This window comes from Lissotriton vulgaris, chromosome 7 (genome assembly GCF_964263255.1).
Source record: "Lissotriton vulgaris chromosome 7, aLisVul1.2, whole genome shotgun sequence".
Taxonomy (NCBI): Eukaryota; Metazoa; Chordata; class Amphibia; order Caudata; family Salamandridae; genus Lissotriton; species Lissotriton vulgaris.
In genome coordinates, this window is record NC_141695.1 from 834804416 (window position 1) to 834826680 (window position 22265).

General features: G+C 45.8%; 1 protein-coding gene across 1 annotated transcript in view; it reads right to left on the bottom strand.

The window, feature by feature from the left end:
• Nucleotides 1–2081: 2081 nt before the first annotated feature.
• The window catches only part of PCYT2 (phosphate cytidylyltransferase 2, ethanolamine), a 164639-nt gene continuing 144455 nt past the window's right edge, over nt 2082–22265 (bottom strand). The window contains exons 7-12 of the mRNA XM_086931174.1: nt 20973–21111; nt 16152–16312; nt 11913–11978; nt 9697–9762; nt 5978–6066; nt 2082–5599 (exon numbers count right to left, since the gene is read on the bottom strand). Coding sequence (XP_086787300.1) covers nt 5488–5599; nt 5978–6066; nt 9697–9762; nt 11913–11978; nt 16152–16312; nt 20973–21111 — 633 coding nt within the window. The 3' untranslated portion in view covers nt 2082–5487. The remainder of the gene's footprint in view (nt 5600–5977; nt 6067–9696; nt 9763–11912; nt 11979–16151; nt 16313–20972; nt 21112–22265) is intronic.

Here is a 22265-nt window from a genome sequence, read left to right on the forward strand (position 1 = left end):
TATGCTTCAAATGTGTGCCATAAACTTCATTGCATTCTTGCACAGATTGACATGTTAACATGCAGAAAGGCATGCACTATATGTAACTTTACAAAAACATTCAATATAAGTTGTGCAATACTTGTCAACATTATGTTGGGCAATAGCTGGACACCTGCACCTCAGAATATAGCCTTCTTTAATTGTACCATTTGATAGCCCTGATGCTGGCCTGGCTACCTCTGGTTTTGGATGCTAAGAAGGCAGCAGCTGTAACAGAAAGTAAGCTGGGTCCCATTTACTTTCTGTAAGTCTATGCCCTTATCGTACACACTTTTAAGGAAATAGAATAATGTTGAGGATCCATGGGCAGGAAAAAGGGGCAACCGCGTAATATCACTGCGGGCCAGCCAGTACGAGATGACAAGTGATAACCCTGACATTTTGGCGAACCTACGTCCCTGGCTGACTGTGTTGCACACAGGTGGGTGACTGTCACCTAGTGATCTACAGGAACTATAAACTCAAACACAACAGAGCAGCTCAATTCCTTCCTATAGCTAAACCACGACACCAGCAGAATTGCTGCTTATTTAATCTATTTTCATTAGTGCCTTCCATCGCTGGCCAGGATTTGCATTTCTCCGGCGTTTTACACTTTCCAAAACAACGTTTGTATTCCAGGCAGAGACCGGGCACCAGTAGGCGGCGCTTAGGAGAGGTGCTTCAAAAACCACATTCACCAGTGGAGGTCTGGGAGCCACTGAAAGCTCGAGCCTGGCGCTGGCTCAACTCGTGTTCCTGTTGAAACATCGAGCCCATAAAGAGCCGAGCTTTCTGTGGCTTTTGCCTGCCACCATTTCGGCTTACAGACCGAGCTGCCGACTTCAGACCTGGGCAACCAGGTTAGAGGCTCCGTGATGGCTCAACATCCTGTAATTGTGGCAAAATCACTTATACCCGTGTCTATAAAAAAATGCATGCGAGATTGTGCAGTGTAAGTGGTACTCAGTGTGAGCGCTCCAACGCTATTTAAAAACTGCAACAGAAAATGTACAGAGGTAAAAAAAAAAGCGTTAACATAAAAACAAAAGACAAATAGATACCCATTTAGAGGCTAATTTGTACAAAGAGAAAGAAGTAAACCAGTATAAATTGTGTGATGTGGGGCAAATACTTGATAATATGCGAGTTAGACTATCAGTTATACAAAACCTATTGTGAATGATTTAATAGATTATAAAATTGCCCTATATTAATCGGAGCCACGTACATGACACTGACTTAAGGTTCATGTTTAAAAACGGCCACTTATAATAAGTATTTCTCAGTGCGATGATATAATGTGAAGTACTAATGTCAAAGCTTCCACATGTATAAGAAATTCACTTTTTTTTTAAATTTAGAAGAGTCTTTTTCATACTTAAACTGGTGTTGTATGTTTTACATAACAAACATTTGAACAGCTCAGCTCGAGCACGGCCTCTAAGAGCCGAGCCACACACATGGCTCGGCTCTCCTTGTTATTTGGTTGGCTCGCCCACCTCTAGTCACCGTCAAACCAGGTGGATTTCATTCCTTGGTGTCAGCAAACGTTGTCTTGCAACTCTCGGCTGTTAATCCAAGGTGCATCTTTCTTTCTTAACATTTTGAGCCCCTGGCCATTGAGTCCCGTCAGCCTTCTTGCCTATTGCATTAACGCGCAGGCACAACAGCCCTCCAGAATAGGCTAGTGCCTCTTCAAACTTTTTTACGTTTCTTTTCGTTTTTATCTCCCACTTAGGAGATCGATGTACGGCGATTGCCTGCGTCAGTCTGAACTCAAGCCGCAGCAGTGCACAGTACCGTTCGGTAATAAATATAGGTAGGGCTAGGCCTACTTCAACTCAGCATCTTTTATCTGCAAGTGTCAACAGGAGACGACGGCAGCAGTGACGGTTCAAGTGTAGGGCATGTTCCTGCAGCCAGACTGCCCTGAGAAAGTGCACGTGGGAACTGTGTGTAAGTCAAGCACAGCAGTGTTGGTGCGGATGATACCCCATCTGAGAAGCAGCAGACCCCAAAGAGATGACGACTGCAAGAAAGAGCAGACACACAGGTCGTTTGTTCAGCACAATTTATTAGGTTTAAGTATCGTTTAAAGGAACAGGAAGGTGCACTGGTGAAACATCGGCAGCATTGAAAACACCAACATCTTCTAATCTGGAGACAGCTACAGAGAGGCCCCATTCGCCTACGAGTAGGACGCCTGGATGAAGACTGGGATATTGACAGGGGCTTCGTTCTCGTATGAGGCACAGATGTGGCCTATGAAGTTACCTCTCTCTTGCTCCTCCTCGCAATCGCCTTCACACTAACCCCCTATCTGGCAGGGTCCAGGCTCAGCGCAGTGCTTTAAGTAAAACAAAAGCCCTTGCTATAAGTCTCATTAGATGTGGCTACTTGGATAGTGTTGCACCTTAAGGTAAAATCAAACCCATGTATTTACAATCAAACTTGTCTAAAATATTATAAATAGAAAACAGGTTAGTAAAAAAATTAGTTCTTCACATCGTTAGGCAAAGAAACCAATTCCCCAGGCTGGTCATGTTCTCAAACTTGTTCATAAACACATCACCCTGGTCAAGAATCAAGACGTCATTTCGAAAGCAACATGCATGTGTGTATGCATGTGTGTGTGTGTGTGTATATATATTTTTTTTTTCCCTTCTAGTCACCACAGTAGTGGCCCCTAGTTAACAGGCTGCTCACTACAAAGATGGCCTCTAATAAAGATGGTCAATATACAGTTCACCTCTTGTTAAAAAGGATGGTGTCAGTAGAGATCCCTTCTGGATAAGGCTCTCCACCCCCTCTAAAATGCTAACATTTACACCCACTCCCAGCTGAAAATCCCTCTGCATGTTACTGGTAGTCAGACTATGCCAAGGAAACTGGTGCACGGCTGAGCAGTGTGCCATGGCTTTCTTCTCAATAGCTGTGGAGATGCAAGTGAGAACATACACACTGCAAAGATTTACAACCACTTAAGGCTCTTTAGACCCAAATCCTTGCAGTTCCAGTCTGTGAACACAGTTTCCACTATTAGGGAGTTACTGTGTATGTACATTAGTGTAGAGCTGGAAACCTTGGCTTTGTTAGGCTAATCAGGAGATGCCCAGTTGGCGAGTCGTTTGTAGATGGTTAGCAGAGTCACAACTGACTGGTCTGAAGTTTCCTCTTGAAATACCTGCTTTATTTGCTGGGGGTTGTGGGTGAAGACCACCCCCATAACACCTAGAAAGGACTAGATGACTCCAGCAGTGGATTGGTTCGAGTTATGGAGCCGCTAGGATCTGCATCTTGTATGAATGCTGCTATTTAAAACAGTGGTACTAGCTACCTAGGGTATTTGCTATGAACTGCTCTGTATACAAGCCTGAGGAGCCCACAGGTCACTACCATGGCCAAGCAGTCCTGCCTGTCCACCTAAGCCACCGCAGTCCAAACTTGTCGCCCTACCTGAGAGCAGCCTGTGGCCGTCATCCTACAGCTGACCTGCCACAACTGTATCCTCCCAACAGCTTTAGTAACCTTCTACGCTGCAGTCACGATTGCACCTTCTTTTGTCAGTTGCAAGAGTGATGACATAAAAAAAGTAAGGAAAAGAAAACATTTCATGACTTATTAATACTAATGATAGTGAGTCACTCCAACTCAAAAATCAAATCACAAAACGAAAAGGCTATTAAAATGTGATGAGCTCTGACAGGTCGGGCCTGGATTAGTGGAATTACTGGCTTTGCTTATTGATTGGAAGGATTCCTCGGTTCCCCGGCGGCGGGAAGCATCTTATCTCGTCCACACCAGAACGACACCTCGATCATCTTCCCACGCTAGCCACTGTGCGAAGAAGTCACAGGTTGGCAGCTGCCATAATGTGTCTCGTCCTCACAGAGTGTAACCCTGCCTTCCTCTTTCTACATCCGTACCCAAAACATTTACCCTTCGGTATAATGTCTTACGCACACCTACTACTAGCGGTGTACATCGTTCTCAAAGCACAACCCTTCTCGCTGCACAGTGGCCACTGTATTCACAAGTAAACCTCCCTCCCTGAAGCACTTACATTGTGGTTCCGCCTTTCTCTGCAGTATGCCTTGCGTTCCCTCCTTTTGTAGTGTACATCATAGAGGCAGCATCTCCCTTTGTAGTGTGCATTAAAATGAGCGCTCTGCCCCTACTGCAGTGCGTGCTGCATTGAAAGCCTGACTACCTCCCTCTACCCTGTGGAGTCTACTTTTCCAGCCTGGAGACACTGGCCCTACAGCGTAGAAGCATATCCACACCGCTGCCTACTCTTTCTACAATGTCCATAGCGCTCACAGCAAGGGCCAGACTGATGGACAGTGGAGAGGAAAGTGTCCTATGGACTGCCACAATCTGGGTCCGTTTTTTTGCTGCGGCAGAGAACGGGTGCTCCTGGGTACCCTAACATGCCCTTAAGAATAAATTCACTGTTTGGCCTACTTTGTTAACAATGTGCTTATGAGGGGAGAACCTCTCTTCAAATATTTACATAGGATCGGGTTTGCTAACTTGGCTGACATTAAAAACATTTAGGAGCTGCCCCGTCAAAGCCTTTTCTACCCCCAGCCCCCTGAAAAGGATAACAGCCCTGCCCCTTCTCTTTGCATGTGCATCGCACTCCACCTGTGCTGTGTACACCCCTCTCAGTTGTCTCCCTCAACCCCTTCCTCTCCAGCTTACAGATGCACTGTATTCATCACAGTGCCACCCCTCTGCGCTGTACACGCTATTCACAGTCCAGCTCAGTTTCTCGGGAGGATACACCCATGCACACACATCATGGCGCATGAGCACCACCATGCAGGGACAAGAAAGCACGTGGAATCCACCCACCATGCATAGGCAAAGTCACACACAGGGGCTGCGGTACGTGTTTGAAGCTACTTTTGTTTCTAAGGTGGTGTAGGCTTCCCCTTGGCTACCCCACCCAAGGAATTTGAGATGTTAACACGTCATTGCCAGCGCTTCGAATTAAAGAACGTAATTCCTGGCACCATTAGGATTTATCGCTCAACCTGAGGAGGGCACACTATCGTGGAGGATACCAGACTAGCCCTCGTACCAATCAATTGGTCAATTCCAAATGCACTTTCCTTGTTGAGCTTTCAACAAGTATCCAATCAGAAAGAGGTTGAGGTTTATAAAAACTCAATTTGAGCTGAAGAGATGCTTTTCTGGGGTTAAAATTGCAAAGGGCGCACAGTGCCATCCTTCCTACCGTGGGCTGACAGTGCATTAAACATTTCTGAATGTAGGGAAGCCCATGGTGAGAAGATGGGCCTCCAAGTGCATGGGCCTCTAAGTGCAACAAACTGATATTATAGATAATGGGGACTAGGATTCTGCGGTCTGTGGTCCGCATTGCAAAGATTGGGTAAAGTGCTCTAGCCAGTTGGCTCCACTGCTGACCAGATGGACCCTGCCATACATGTACAACACTCAGTGCTCCTGCAGTAACTCTGTGCCTTGCTCATGTTCACGCTTCTGCATCGCTTCCAGCACCGCCAGCTCCTTGGCTTCTTTCTTTTGGTTCCGGGCTTCAAACTGCAACCTGCAAGAAAGCAATTGTAAACATTGAAGCAGATCCTGGTTATGCACAGGAGGCCGCCTACTCCACGAGAGAGCACTATGAACCTGGCCAGGTCTCTCCCACCACGCGGCCATATAAGTAATCCATGGCAAACACCCAATATCTGATTCCAGGTACTTCTCTGGTATGTACTCTCCAAGCATACAACTCAGTCTCATTCAGATTGCACGCCTCATTTTACAAATGTAGCAGTATGTGAGTCTGTCACTAATATTCCCACAGTACACATCTGAGGTAGCACCTTACCATACATGTACTGAAAGTGCACAACAGCCTATACAGCACTCCTGAAGATTTCCCTTCATCCCCCTCTTAACGAGCCCAGGTGTGGAAACGCACCTGTTTTTGATGATTCTTTGGACTATGTCATCTGTGGTCAAGCTGCTGCCGCTGTCAATGGTCTGGAAGATACCTCGTTTTTTTGGCTCCTGCAAGAGGAATACAAAATCTGTGAGGACTGAGGGAGCCACCCTATCTTCCATACAGCACATCTCTAATAGCAACCCCTGAGGCCCTGTTCATTGCCTTTAGCTTGCCAAAGCATGCCACCCTATTATATATTCAAATCAAGTTTCTTGTAAAGCGCGACTACTCGCCCGTTAGGTTTCAGGGCGCTGGGTGGGGGGGGGGGGGGGGGGAAGGGGGGAATAGGAGGGGGCACTGCTGTTCAGTCGAAGAGCCTGGTCGTGAGGTCCTTCCTGAATTGCTGCAGCTTTGGTGATTGCCTGAGGTGCAGAGGCAAGGAGTTCCAGGTCTTCGCAACCTGGTAGGAGAAGGATTTTCCTTCAGCTGTGGGCTTGCAGATCCGTGGGATGGTGGCCAGGGCAGATTGTGAGGAGCGGAGATGTCTGGTGGGAGTGTAGAAGGAGAGGTGGTGGTTGAGGTATGCTGGTCTGGCATTGAGGAGGGCTTTGTAGGCATGCGTGAGGAGTTTGAAGGCAATTCTTTTGTTGAGAGGAAGCCAGTGAAATTCCCTCAGGTGGTGGGGGAGGTGGCTGCAGCGTGGGATGTTCAGGGCAAGTATGGGGGGAGGCATTCTGGATGTTCTGTAGTTTCTTTAGGAGTTTCTGGGTGGTGCCAGCATAGAGTACGTTGCTGTAGTCGAGTCTGCTGCTGACTAGCACATGGATGACCGTTTACCTGGACTTGGTAGGAATCCACTTGAAGATCAGGCAAAGCGTGTGGAAGCAGGAGTACAAGACAGATTCATAGCGCCCAGGCATGCAGTATACCACTTAATTTTACTATTATTATGTCCTCCTTAAATTAGCTTTATTGTTATCACTCTCTCTCTCTCCTGTAACCCGTACCATCGTGTAAAGCACTGTGTCAACCGCTGGGCCTAGTCCACGCCCAGAAACTTGTTGATAAACCTTGCAGGCCCACCTCACACATCTCCATCTTTGTACACGTGAACCGAGGAGAACAATACCCTCAATGTAGCTCTTAAGGTTTAGTCTCTGCAGGAGAAAGCAAACTCGCAGGAATAGGCCTCACGAAGCAACCAACATAGGCAATACAGGGAAAGAGTCTTAACAAAAAAAATGCCACGTGCACGTAAATATGAGGTGTAATAACGTTTGCCCCATTTAACGAATCTGAAAAATAAAATGTCTAGAAAGTGCATTTGTCCATCTTAGGATTTGAATGCCAGGTTTTGTGAAGGCATTAGTAACAAAAGTTGCATTTCCTCATTATAGTTACTTATGCTCACAGACCCAGCAAAAACTGCTGGACAGAATTACACCACATTTGGCAGTAAAGGAGATTCTAACTTAGTATGCTGAGCACCGATTAGTAGTTTCTAAAGTGTCAAAAGGACCAACACGTGCTCGAAAGTGTTAACTTTAGCACGATCTGTAAGATTAGGTACACAGTTTCGAAAACTGGATTTTTCCAAACTCAATTTAAACCTGATCGACAAAGAGCTATAGGGATTCCTGAACTGGCAAAACCAGTTCAAAAATCACAAACAACTTGACAGGCTGAGCGGAATACAATATTTAACTGTGCTGCCATTACGTTGTTCTAACACTGGTAAAAACTAAACAAGGAATGAAAGTGATGGGCGTTTTTAACTCCTTAGTGGCCCTCCGTAGCTACCATTTGGATTGCCTGGGCACAGCTTTCTGGGTGTCATCTTTGGTCACTCCGATGCTCAGTTCCAAGGTGTTTATTGGCATAGCTGAAGTTCACGTCGTCTAGCATAGTGTGGCCTTGTGCCATTCACTATTCTGTGTACCTCGCCGCATGTGAATGCTAGGCATGACTTAGGTCACACCCAGATAACTGGGAGGATCCATGGTGTGACTTCTGACTGTGAATAGTGCCCACTCCCACCACACCCTCGTATCTGCTCAGTATGGTCTTCAGTTTTACCCTATTTCTTTTTTTTTTTACTTATTAAAGCCCGCTGATCCATTGAGAGTCCATAAAATAGCAAACAGAACAAAATGGTAGCTTCCAACAACCAGTTACAAAAACTACAGTACAGTTTTACACCAAATTTGAATACGTACACAGATGAAACTAGGTTATTTTAGAAAACCTTAAAGGTTTGAACTATTTTGAAAACGTGTACAGTTACAGCACTCAGATTCCCATCTTAGGATCAATACTAGAATGAGTCAGTGCAACTGTTATCCTCGGACCCAGTCAGACTTTTTAAGCGTTCAAGGCAGGCTAGCCTCTGCCTTTACGTGTCCGCGGAGTAACATTTCTGAATAGAGATCTAGGATTGACATTTCTGGATAACAAACAGGGCTCAATGGCTGTAGAATCCTGATGTAGTGAAGGCTATACAATGAATATTCTTATCAACGGAGAGCAACTGTAGCAAAAGAGAAACATGGTACACGCTGTAGAATGTGGAGGGCAGCTGAGATGTTCTCTCTTTGTAAAGGATCACATTACCAGTAAATGTCCAGAGTAGTGCCCTGGGGCGTTTTTACCTTAACTGTATAAAATTCTATTCTCAAGTTATTAGAGGGCTTTGCATAACACCCACACTGCTTTGCAGCAGCTTCAGAGCGTAAACACGGCGAGCACAAAGAGTACTCGTCATTCCATTTGAATTTTTCCTTGCTAGGTCCCTTGTAGGTCTGATTTCTCAAGTGGTCCGTCTGTTATGCATATTTTTTCTAAATTATCTTTTGTTCCTCTGTCACTCTGGAAAGGAAATCCATCTTAGCGCAAAAATTATAAAGATAACTATCCTCTGTAACTCAAAACGTGTAGAGGACCAACATTTAGAAAGTAGCTAGGGTGTCCGGAGTGCTCGGACTTTCTTTGTGGCTGAATATGAGAGTTCTCCTTAGTAAGGGCTTCGGGGAACATGGTCACCACAAGTGGGTAGCTGTGGCCAGGTAGGGATCCCACCCTTCATATTTCATCTTCAGAATGATCCCAGTTCTGCAACAGTACCTACCTGCACCAGCCAATACTGAAATGGGAGATGAAAACCCGTGTATTATTGACTCCATCACTAGCAAGAACTCCAAGCTTTTAACTGTCTCCAGCCCCGGAGGCATCCCACCCCTTGCAAGCTCCACGAACCGGGACCCCTCCCCTCCCAACCCCCCACCCCGGCATTCCTTGGAGTTATATACCTTTTTATTTATTTAACTGGTCATTTTTCACACTGTGGGGTGGGCGGGGCATTTCTCAGGGGCGCAGTCCTCCCTCTTCTTTACTGGCTTTGCTCTCCAAGCAGTGGAGGAAAACTAAATACACTTGCATGGTCTTGAATACTAACCAAAACAATCAGTATGAACTCAATAACGCGCATGAGAAAGCGAGGAGAAACTTTAAATGATCTGAAGAGAGTGCAGCAGTTGAAGAATGAGGGATTCCTGGAAGGGCTCAGCCTGCGAGGGAGAGAGGTGCCTAAAGCAGTGGACATCCCACATCTGGTGACTTGCATTGCTTGCTTTACCAAAAGAACAGAGTAATTGGCAAGGGTCTGGAATGGGAGGCATGGTGTGTTATTTCCACCCACCTTGCTAAATTACAACCCCTGCTTCGTGTATGGAAGAGTTTTCCTTCCTTATGGTATTTACCTGGTAGGGATCGGTGCTGTCCTGATCTGGAATCACTTCAGTCTTGCCATGACACACCAGGGTAACCTAGGGCAAAAGAAACGGTCAGACTGTACAACACTTCTACTTCCAAGCTGAGATGAAGCCTAATTTACTCGCCGTAGTGACTCTATAAGTCTAGTCTTGCTTCTGCTGCACCATTGAAAATGTTCACAGTATTGGACCGCACCACACTTGCACAGTACAGGTCTAGCTCTCTAAATGTGTAAAGCATGTCAACCATCAGCCCCACCACTAGATCTGTAAATGTGTAATACATGTCAGCAAATACATCCTTGCCCCCTACACTCTGTCCTCTACAAGTCTCCTTACTCAATATCCCCTAAAGGCAAAAACCTAGAGGGTTGGCTTGTGGTTCGTATGAATTAATGGTCACTACAGTGGGAACTTGGTCCTTACTCCTCCAACCTGTCTCTGTTATGCCATAGTAACTGAAATATCACTAAGTATTCTTTGGCAGGTGTGGAAAAGCATGGAACATCTGTACAAGAGTTTGCGTCAAATACATGTTTACAAAAAAAGTGTTAATTAACTGAACAAGAGGCCTCAAGGATGACATCCAAAATGGTAGGGTACTAAAACTCGGCAGACACCGTCTTGGCCGTAACAGCTTGTACATCAATCCCCCAAGGATGGGAAAACATTACAGAATGTCTCATGCAATGAAAGGCCCACTCCAGTGGGCTGTGGATCTCTTTGGAAGTGTCTGGATAATGGTGGGATGGAGAGTAATGAACACCTGAAGGATGGAAGGAGAGTTTGAAACTCCCACCTGATGACTGACAAAAAAAACAGAGACTTTGTAGTTTAGCTGCTAGAGCAAAAAATGCCTTCATTGTCCTAGTTGAATGTTAAATATCAAACAAGTGTGAAGGTGGTGCTCCACAATCACACACACCAAGCAGCACTTGGTCACTTAGGGCCAAATGTATGACTGTTTTTTGCGGTCGCAAACAAAAGCTCAGCCTGTTTGTGACCGCAAAAAAGGGTCCTGGCATGTACAAATGGTATTTTGCGAGTCACTGATGCGCAAACTAGCTTTTGCGACTTTCGCTGTTAGGAAGGGGGAGTACCTTACTAATAGATAACCTCATTAATGTACTATTGTTTTGCGACCGCATTAGCGGCCGCAAAACACTCGCAGTTTAGCACCTACTTCAAGTAGTGTTTGAGGCACTGTTATACATTAACTTTCGCGAGGGGCAAATTGCGAGTCGCAAAAGTGAATCTCGTACATCTGGCCCTCATCTCCTGATGAATGGGAGTGTCAAGATCCACATTTCTTGCAGAAGAAATCAGGGTCCTGGGAGAAACGGACACCGAAAGGGAACAAAAGCTGTCCCATCCCAACATATTAGTTCAATATCATAAGATTCAGAAATGTACATGAAGTGTGAAATGGGCAAAGATCCGTGTCCCGTCAATCAAAAATAAGGGACTGGAGTTCTGATAGCTGGCAGAAGTGCTAGTGGATGCAATGTAATCCAGAAGAAGGCAGGATTATGCCTGTGCCCATTCAAAGTATGGACCTGTGCTGAACACCTGATGTACTAGGTGGTAAAAATACTAATAATAATTTATGTTCATCAATACACCGAGAGTATCACAGTGTTTGTTATTTCTAAGCAACAGCAGTTGCCGGCATTGGTATTACTGAATTTAAGTTGACTCAGATTCGAGACTTTGGAAGAATTCAAAGCCAACTCAATCTTAAAGGAATACACACTCGAGATTGCAGGTCACATCAGATGTCAAGAAGTTCAGGAAGAAGCATGCAAGCCACTGAGCCATCTTACTGGTGGTGCTTTAGGAGGGGGGATGAGCTGTAGTACCGACATTCCACAATTGCATCTCCGTACTAGAGTAAACATTACTTTCGCTTTTATCATCATCACTCCCACCGTGAACACTACCACTGTACAACCATAACTGCCCCTTCATACACCTACACTTCCTAACATTGATTTTTAATTATGCACACCTGCACCTTCTAGCGAACAGTCCCGCCCCTTCACTTCCAACGCACCCACCGAGTAACCATTCCCACCACACCATCCATTTGCAAATCCTGTGCACTTGTTAGAGCCACCCTCCCTCTCGAGGTCATGGATGTAAAAGGGAGGACTGGGGCAGGGAGTGGAAAGTGACCTGGTTTAGTCTACCATTACAATTCTCACCTTGAAATGATCCAGCAGGTCTGCAGTCACTGAGTACGGCGCACCGATCACCACTTCTGAAACGTACTGTAAACGTAAGAAATAAATCATAATTTATAAAGCACTGCTAACTTCAGCACAAAATGAGACGCAAAACTAGCAAATAGGAACCAGGAGCCCAAAAAACAGGACGGGCCCAAGGAAGTGGAAATAAAGCCTCAATAACCAGAACTAACCACTTGGAGCTCAACACTCAAATATACATTTATGTAACACAGATCAGGGCAGCCCAATAACCGCTGGGAAGCAGGGTCTATATTCATACAATACTATGCTTCCAAAGGAACCTCAGTCATCAAATAAGTATTACTGACAATCAGTATATAAGAAAATAGGTATTTGCCTTCAGGAGTGGTTTTGCAGCTTGAACATTTTTCTGGATTCACATGCTGTGGATTAGTCTGCCATCTAGGGGCTACATCCGGAATTGTCTTTGTAGTTTGTAGTTCCATTTATGCATGCAGGTAGGTAAATATGTATACCTGGGCATAGTCAACCATTTGGTGTACTGCCCATCCCTGTGTTACGTTAAGTGGCCCTCACCGGAAGCTCTTTTGTTTGGTTGCCATCTTCAGAATCTTTGGCGACGCTGGTTTTTGCAGGAGCTTCCAGGTTTTCTATATTATCATTAGGCCTTCATGTTCTTCAGTCTCCTCATTGCACGTGAATCCACAAAATGTCCTCAAACTGCAAACTATTCCTACAGGACATTCATTTTGTAACCGCATTCTCTTCTTATGAGAGGCCTGGTTGAAATGAGTTTGTGAATGTAATCAGGTCTTTTAATAACTTCTGTGCCACCTGCCCTTTCTGCTTGCCTGGACATTCACACAATGGATTTTTGTGAAGGTGTGTACAGAAGCCATACAGATGACGTTTATGGCTATCAATCAGTATAGATGTGTAGAGCGCAGCTACTCACCTGTGAGGGTAACAAGGCACTGGGGTCTCGTGGGCTCATTCGAAAAGCCAGGTCTTGATTCCCTTTCTGAATTCTGTGAGAATGGGTGAAGTTCGAAGGTGAAAAGGGAACGTCCTTCTAGGCTTTGGCAGCACGGTAGAAGAAGGGACGACATCTAGGGTGGCTTCGGTGGATGCAGGGTGTGAGGGTGAGGGAGGCGGAGCGCAGGTGTCTAGCAGGTTGCTGGAATTTCAGGCGGTGATTGTTGTATGCTGGTGCCTGGTAGTGGAGGGCTTTCTGTAGGTGTGTGTCAGGATCTTGAAACTGCATCTTTTCTAGCTGACGAACCAGTGAGGGTTCCTGAGGTGGGGGTGATGTGGGTCCACTTTGGGAGGTCGAGGATGAGTCTGTCTACTGAGTTCTGTATTGTTTGGAGTCTCTTCAGGAGTTGTGAGGTGATTCCAGCATAGAGTGCATTTCTGTAGTCCAAGCAGCTGGTGACAAGGGCTTGAATAATGGTTTTCCTAGTGCAGACGGGGATCCATCCTTTCAGAGCATGCGGAGTGTGTAGGAGAAGGTGGAAGAGACAGCTTTGATCTGACATTTCATGGTGAGTTTTTAGTCCAGGGTGATGCAGAGGTTGCAGGTGTGGTCTTAAGGGAGGAAGTGGGTCTGAGTTCGGTGGGCCACCACATGTCATCCCACGTGGAAGTTTTATTCCCAAAAATCAGCACTTCGGTCTTGTTCGTGTTGAGCTTCAGGCAATTGGTCTTCATCCAGTCGATGATATTAGTTATGGCGATGTGGAAGTTAGTTCTGGTGTTGGGGGTGTCTTCCATGAGCGAGAGGTTGAGCTAGCTGTCGTCTGTGTTGGATATGCAGTTGAGGCCTGGGTTCTGACTATGTCGGCAAAGGGTGTCATGTAGGTCTTGAATAGGATCTGACTGAGGGATGAGTTTTGATGGACGCTACAGTTGATGTTCTTGGGGTCCAAGGTGAAGAGTGGTAGTAGGGTTTTCTGGGTGCATGCTATGAGGAATGATGTGATCCATTTGAGGGCGTCTCTCTGAATCTCGATGTGGTGGAGTCTCTTGATGAAAGTGTGGTGGGACACGGTGTTGAACGCTGCTGAGAGCTCAAGGAGGATCAGGTCTGCTGTTTCACCCTGGTCGAGGAGGGTTCTGATGTCATCGGTGGCAACAATCAGGGTGGTCTCGGTGCTGTGGTTGGTGCGGAAGCTGAACTGGGAGGCCTCCAGAAGATTGTTTCTCTACAGGTGTTCAGTGAGCTGGCGGTTGATTGCCTTCTTGAGTACCTTGGCGGGGAACAACAGCAGTGAGATAGGGTGGACGTTTTTGAGTTCACTGGGGCTGGCAGAGCGATTTTTGAACAGGAGCCTGACTTCTAAGTGTTTCTGTTCATTGGGGATGTGTTGAGGATGTAGGTGTGTGCCACACTGATTTCTTTGCTCCTGTGGTTAAAGAGGCAGTGAGGGCAGGGGTCTGAGTGTGCCCGCAAGTGGCTGTGGTTTCTTGGGTGGTGAGCTGTTCCCATGTGGTTAGCAGGTAGGTGGTGTCCAAAGGTGTGATGAGGCTGTAGAGCTCGGTAGGTTGGGGTTCTAAGTTTTTGTAGATGGTGGATATCTTGTTGTGGAAGTAGTTCACCAGTGTGTCACAGAGGTCCTGGAAAGGGAGATAGAGTTCTTGGTGGCGAACAGGCAGAAGAATTCTTTAATTATGCAGAGGAGTTCCTTGCTGTGGTAGGGGCTTGCTTTGATGCGGTCTGCAAAGGCGTGTCTTTTTGTGTCCTTGAGGTGTTGGTGGAATCTGTTGAGGGCTTACTTGAAGGTGGCTCGGTCTATGGGGTTTCTGCTGGTGCGCCATCTTTCCATTTGTTTGCAGTTGCGTTTAAGGGTTGTACGAGCTGGTCCGCTTGGTGCTCTGGCAGTCTTGGCTGGCTTAAAGGAGGAGACTCTGGCAGGGCAGCTGGTAATTCAAGTTGTGAAGTTCTGAACAGCTTGTCCCAGGTTGGTAGTCAAGTCAGGTTGGGTGGTGTTGAGGGCGTTGGTCCATTGGGTCTCAGTCACTTTGATCCAGCTGTGGTGGGTGGAGCAGAGGGGCTTGGTGGTGGTGCCCCCTATGGTGGTGCTATCTATACTAGTGTGTCCACCTTTTTTTATTTTTGCACGCGCTCAGTCCTAATGCTATGGCAGCTGTTTTTTAAGCATGTCTGGTATGTTTGGATTATCCACCTTGCAATGGTCCCTTTGCTAACGGGTGATCCTTTGTTTGCTGGTGCGGAGAAAATGACGAGTTTGTTTGCTTTCCTGATTTGCCTTGTTTTTTGTAAGTAATACAGGACTACCCTTCTTACATGCAACATGTGTAGAGCTTTTCTGCCCGCATTTCTGGATCTTGGAAAAAGGCTGGTAGTTATATCACTTGATTAACATAGAAATGTGAGATTTTTTTTTGCAGAAATTATGGATTTGTATGTAGGGTGCTTCTGTTAGTCCTTGCAGGTCACTAACTCTCTGTAAGGACATGACGGCTGTTTTGAGTGTTAGGCATCTGAGGCCTGCTTAATGCATCGGCTTGAACAGGGACTTCATGAGTTGCATTAGCACTCCAAGTTCCATATCGGTGTGGATACTGACTTTGGTGCAGCTGCCCTCTTGACCCCTTCTAGAAATCTCTTGATTACTAGAATATTGAAGAAAGTGCTTCCTATGACCCCTCCAGAGTAAGCTACTATGGCAGAGAGGTGAACCTTAACAGACGTGTATGCTAAACACTGATCTAACAGTAAGATGTTCATGACCACCATGGTGTCTTGTGACCAACTATCTTGGAGTTTTTGTCTGTCACACTAGTGTATGAGTCTGCTCCACTTTGCCATGAATCACCTCCCTCTCTTCATGCTTCTTTAAAGACCTCCATGGTGCTCTGGGGGACCGCTATGCGAATATAGTATGTATTCTAGTCTTCATAACCAGTTGCCTAATCAAAAACACAGAAACCAGAACCCCAGGTTTGGCACTTCAGGAGGAGACCCAGCAGCCCAACTGCAACAGTCAGAACAAGATACCGAAATCCAAGACTACAATCACTGATGAGATCCAAGAGTCGGAATCAGAGCCCAGTGTACAGTACTAGAAATTCACAACCTGAATACCCATCATGTGTATGTGAGCACTCCCTTTGCACACACAGAAAGCAATGCATGCCAGAACAGTCCAGTTTCTCACTAGGATGTTCCATCTAAGGTACGTAGACCACGTTCCCCCTGAGAACACTCACCCTGCACGCCAGAACGCTCAGAGTTCGTTCATGTACGTTCATGATGGGATAGTTCTTGCCTTTATAGCGATTGACTTCTTGGTCGAAATGGAGACCTACAATAATGTATGGATTCAGTGCCAAGCCATGAACCTTCTCCAGGAAGTCCACATGTCCAATGTCTGTGTCTGCGTTAAGGAATCCACTTGCATCTGCCTGTCCTTGGGAGCATACTTCGCACAGAGCACTATGCAAATATATGTATCAACACAAAGCATTGTGCAAAAAGAAGGCTCAGTCTCTGCCATGGCTCTCCGACTTATAGAGCCATTGTCCCCTGAATATCATTTACTTGGGAAATTTGCACACTCGACTGTTCATGGGTTTCCTTGAGCCCAGAAGGTCTTGCCCTACCTGACCCCATACCGTTTCAGTTTAAAAGGGGCTAGCTATACATTGCTAGCAATGGCTTGTAGTGTATATTACATTTCTCAAGTAATGGTAGTATGTCTGTTGGCACAGTGCAGAAAAAAGACATTCAAACACAAGAATAGCAGATAAAGTATTCTAAGTACAGTTATATCACGTATCCCCTACATATAAAGAATATTAAGCAGCATAATCCTCAAGTCTTTAAAATAGATCTTTGATCTGGATCAGGAAGCTATTTAAAACTTACCTGATATAAATTATAAGTTTGGACAAGAATTGGGAAAAATTAACAAAATGTTACTAAATAATCAGACTACACTTTGCGAATAAAATAACAAGTTACTTCCCTTTGGTAAAGGTCTTTCTGGCAGATGCTGTATCTAACTGCAGATTCCTCACCTTGTGAATACCCTCAGGTGCCAGAGGCGATACAGAGATTTTTCTCAGCATAGGGACCTTGCGCCACCTGGTTGCATCGTGCAGCTCTGCAAAGATTTCGTACTGCCCCAGAAGCAACACCAGTGCCACGTATATATGCCACCATGTGCCCTGACACAATTTTCTTTAACTATATAAACTCAAACCTCTCTTGGTGTCCAAGCGATTGAGCCTCTCCGCTTTCAAGGGGTGAGATAGAGAAAAGAATGAGGACGAGAAATAGATTGTTCTACATAAAATGGTGTCAATCTTCGGCAGGAATGCTGCCCTATCGCACAATACCATTTTGTCCAGACAACAGGTGTTGTATGGTAGATGAACGGATAGACTGTGTAGCTCGCTGACACGACAAGCTGATGTTATCACACTCTAAAGACTGTTCTGAGAGTGGTAATCACACTCAGGAAGACTCTATGGAGAGTCAGAAGGGGTACACATAAAAAAGTGAGAACCAAATTAAGGTCCCATTGTGGCTTTACAAAAGCTCTGGATAGAAGCGTTTGGACCAGACCTTTAAGAAAACAAACCCATGACAACATGTGATGTAAATAAGTGCAGCTGGTCTGGTAAACGCAAAAAATGCCGAAAGGGCTGACAAGTAACAACATTAACAAAGGCAAGTGCTTGCTGTGCTAAGGACAGCACAAAAAGCAAAACTTCTGACAACTTTGCCTGTATTGGGTCTATATGGTGGGAAGTATACTAGCCCACAAATGCATCCTAGCGTCTGGAATGAACAGTTTTTGTACAACCTCTGCCCACTAGAATTATTTCCACTACTTTGGGAGGGAGATAAAAATCCGTCAACTGTTTCCGCTCAATCTTCATATGTGTACTTTGTGCAGGCCCAGGTACGGTACATTCCCCTGCAGCTGCGACAGAAGATCGTCCTGAAATGGAGGACAGATGAAGATGCCCAGAATTTCTGGGTACTACATTCACCTGGCCCAATCCGGAATGACTGACGACCTGGGCCTTGATCTTTTTCAGAACAAGGGGTAGGACAGGTAGCGGCAGAAGGGGCATGCAAAAGTCCTCTACGTTCTCCACATTAAGCTGAATGTTTTTCTGGAAGAGAGCCTTCTTGGGAACTGCAGCACCCTGAAGTGCTGACACTGCACTTTCTCAGCTGTGGCAATAAGATCAAGCTGGGGTTCTCCCCTTTGATGGAAGAAGTGTTGCATCACCACCAGGCTGCCATTTGTGACCCACTAGGCATCGCTGGCTGAGTTTGTTCACCCAGTATGCAAGGATCCTGCTAGGTGGTTCATGACAAGAGATGCCCTGTCGTTTCAGCTACTTCCAGATGTAAGTCCCTGCCAGAGACTAGAGTCCTCTGAGCTCCACCTCACTGAGATGACCTCCCCAACTAAAACAGTGGTGTAGATCGGTCACCACCGTCAACTCTGACTAGGGAGAGGGGGTCTGCCGCTAGTTCAACTGAGGTCAAGGAGCCACCACTGCAGGGTTTTTTTACAGTCTCTCCCGAAACGTGGATCGAATCTGACATGTTCGTTTGATGCTAAAACATCAGGATCATAGTCTGAATGTCCTGGACTTTGTTCTTCCAGTGGAAGGATCTGAAAGTCAGTGGTGTCCAGCCCAGAGCAGATGACTTATTTTGCTGCGTCCTGACCATCTTGAATGAGTTGCACAAGATTGGCATGGAATTCATCAGGGTATGCTAGCAAAATCACACTGATCATATCCAATAACAAATGAGAGTATCATCCCGGGAAACAACTCACATTTACTAAGCAGAGAGCAAGACTTGCTGAGAAAAACATTCTACTCCTAAATACCTTCATGTGTTTTGGCTATCAGAAGGCGTAGTAGGGAATGTGTTAGGGGTCAGTCGACTCATGGATACCCAGACCACCAAGCTTTCAGGCATTGGGTAATGCATAAGAAAATGAAGGATCTCGAGGAGGAGGAGGTCTATGGCTTCTGACGACTTGTCTATTCAATGTGGGCAAGAGCAAGTTTTGGCCCATGTGCCCGTTAATGTGTCTGCAGCCTGTCTGATCACCAGAGCTAAAGAAGCCGATTCTTCAGTGGAAGACTCAGCGGGTAGGGGAAGTTCAACCCAGTGTCCAGGGAGGTGTCCAGTCCACTGTCATCCTACAGGTCCATAGACAGATTGTCCTGTTCATAATCATGGGATGCATAATCTCCAGTACCACCATGTTGACTGTCTTCTGATTCAAAAGGAATGTGCAGTTCCACGAGGACTTCACACCACCCTGGAAGCGATGAACCGGAGCTGCATGCAAGTGCCAACCCTGCGCAAGGACATCAGTTTCTTGTCTTTCCCATTTCTGCTCCCTTATAAATGGAGTGTTAACGATTGTTTGTATCAGTGTGCTGATACACAGAACAGGGAGGTAAATGGGCAGCAAAGAATCTGCAGCTAGATAGTGAATCCACCAGAAAGAGTTACCAAAATGACTATTTATAAGAGCAGAATCTTCACTTTAGAATAGATTCTAGAGTAGTCTGTTGGGTCGAGCCACACCAAAACGTCTTGGAGAACCAAGCGATCAAAATGTCCTTTATGCTGAACCTGGCTGTCATGGCAGTAGGGCTTCATGAACGTATGAACTGATGCCCACATTGCAGCCTGGCAGATGTCACCAACATTGGCAAAACCAAAGGGGATGATGGACTCAGGGTTGTACATTGCAAGCCCTCACCCCCAGTCAACTGATCTGGGTTTAATCCATCATCATTCTTTAGCTCACTCTGCTACCCCAGTTGAGACATGGCCATATGCAAATCAGTCTGACCCTGTGCCTCATGGGAACTGTCCAGGCCGAACTGCCAAGCCATCTCTTCCCTGGACCGGAAACAAGCATCCTGGGACCGGTTTCGGGTTCATATCCCTCATCAACCAGGCTATCTTCAATCCAGTAGCAAAGTGAGCAAGGGACCCACGTCTGGGCATACCCTGCCAACTTAGGGCGAACTTAGCAAAACCAAAGGGGATGATTGACAGATTGTTGTACATTGCAAGCACTCATGCCCAGTCAACTGATCTGGGTTTAATCCATCATCATTCTTTAGCTGACTCCGCCACCCTAGTTCAGACATGGCCATATGCTAATCAGTCTGACCCTGTGCCTCATGGGAACAGTCCAGCCCGAACTGCAAAGCCATGTCTTCTCTGCACCGGAAACAAGCATCATGGGACCGGTTTCGGGTTCATAACCCTCATCAGCCAGGCTATCTTGAATCCAGTAGCGAAGAGAGCAAGGGACCCACGTCTGGGCATACCCTGCCAACTTAGGGCGAAGTCACCAACAGTCACTCTGCATGCCAACGCACTGGTAGCAGCCTTAGCCCTGGTGGAATGATTGGATCTCCGGCCTTCCAAGTGCGTAGCAGATTTTAATGCAGGGCACTATCCACTTCTATAGAGTCTTCTCCTGCACAGCATTCTCTTTCTTTTCCGCTAGAAAACTTCCCACAAAAACGTGATTGTCCACCTAATGGTCCTTGATATAATCAATGTAGACAAAGCCCTTTTGGGGTCCAGGCAATGAAATCAGTCCTCTATCGAGGGGTGAAGGGGAGCAAAGAAACATGGTATAGTGATGGATTTCCTAACGTGGAAGGGATTAACAATTTTTGGCAAGAATATTGGCTGAATTCTCAGCACCATTATCTGGAAAAAAGTTGTTGGACGGTGGTTGCACTGAAAGTGCCTGAAGTTTGATCAGGTGATGAGATGACACAATCACACTGAGAGACAGTCTTGCACATAAAAAAGATTCTCCCTTGCAAGAATTTTCTTTATATAAAGTAGTTACACTCTTACCCCTCCACTACATTCCTCTACAGTAGGCCTTGCAAAGTACTGATCTATACCAGCCAGTGGGCTTTGCACACAGTCACAAGCCTTTCCTCTCTAATAAGCCTTATACACAGTCTACCAGCTTCTTTCCAGGAAGTACGACTTGCACAAAAGGATACGGAAAAGGTCAAATGCTCCAGCCACGTAGATGATGGTATCTGCTGGTCCTGGCTCCTTTCCTGAAGCAAACTGGATTATCTTCTGAGATGTCTGCAGAAACTGAGACACCCCTGTCCAAGGACTGCGCCCCGACACACCCTGCATAAATGAAAGACACCATGCATTACATTTAATTCACCCATTTGTGTCCATACTCAATAAAGTCAAAGTGTCCAGCATAGCAAGCAGCCATGTCTGTGAACTAGCGGCATACTATATGCTCAAAAGAGGATCTTAATAGTTGCCAACAATGCAATGCAACCCTCTGCTGATGCACTGCAGCACATTAGGACATTTGGCATAGACACCCACCCTCTTCCTCTTTCCACCATCAAGGTACAGGTGAACGCTACCATTGTAAGATGCTGACAGTGTTTGGCTGAGGTTAACTAACAACTGCTCCATCTCTAAGCACAGATGGAATACCTTCCATTTAATCTCAAAATTCACTTGACATTCTCACTGCAACTCAAACCTAGTTAGACATTTTTTCCAATCCATCTACTGCACTCGCAGTCCACTCTCTCCCGACCTGCAGATCTTTAGATTAGGTAGGCTTAGAAAAAGAATGTAGTGGGTTGCTATCGTGTTTTTTTTTTTAGAAGAGCTTGGTGTTCATCCTAATGACAGTTCCAGACATCTCTTCCCTAAAACACTGACACCTACACTTCTCCTCCGACTCCCAGTCTCTCACTATTGGGCTCCCCTATCTTTCACTGAATGCATATACAGACTTGGAGGGCTTCTTCCGTCATGCATGTCCCACAGCTTTGATCTCCTTAAGCTTTCTTACACTGAGGGATTTCAATCTGACCAGATGATCGCTCATATCTGCTCTACAGTAGGTTACTGGTTGACCTTAAAGTCATTGCTCTCATGCAATGAGTTAAAGAACCCACTCATTCTGTAAGCTATCTAGTCTTTGCTTCTCTTACATTCTGTTATGTCGGATCACTAGATTACCTACTATTAACCATCGCCCTATCCCTGCATTACTCTATGCTGACGACTCCGTCATTCTAGCCAGAACATTAGTTCAGCTGCAAAAACAACTGGACAAATATTGCCAGTTTATGCTCTCTTTGGGGCTAAAAGTGAACAAAAGCAAAACCTTTGTTACGTATACAGGACCAAAGGTAAAGAATCCTAAACCCCTTTATATTGAGCAAGCTAGATTAGAACGAGCTAGGGAATACCCTTACTTAGGTATTTTAATTGACGACCAATTATCTTGGAAAAGATAGACGGCAAGC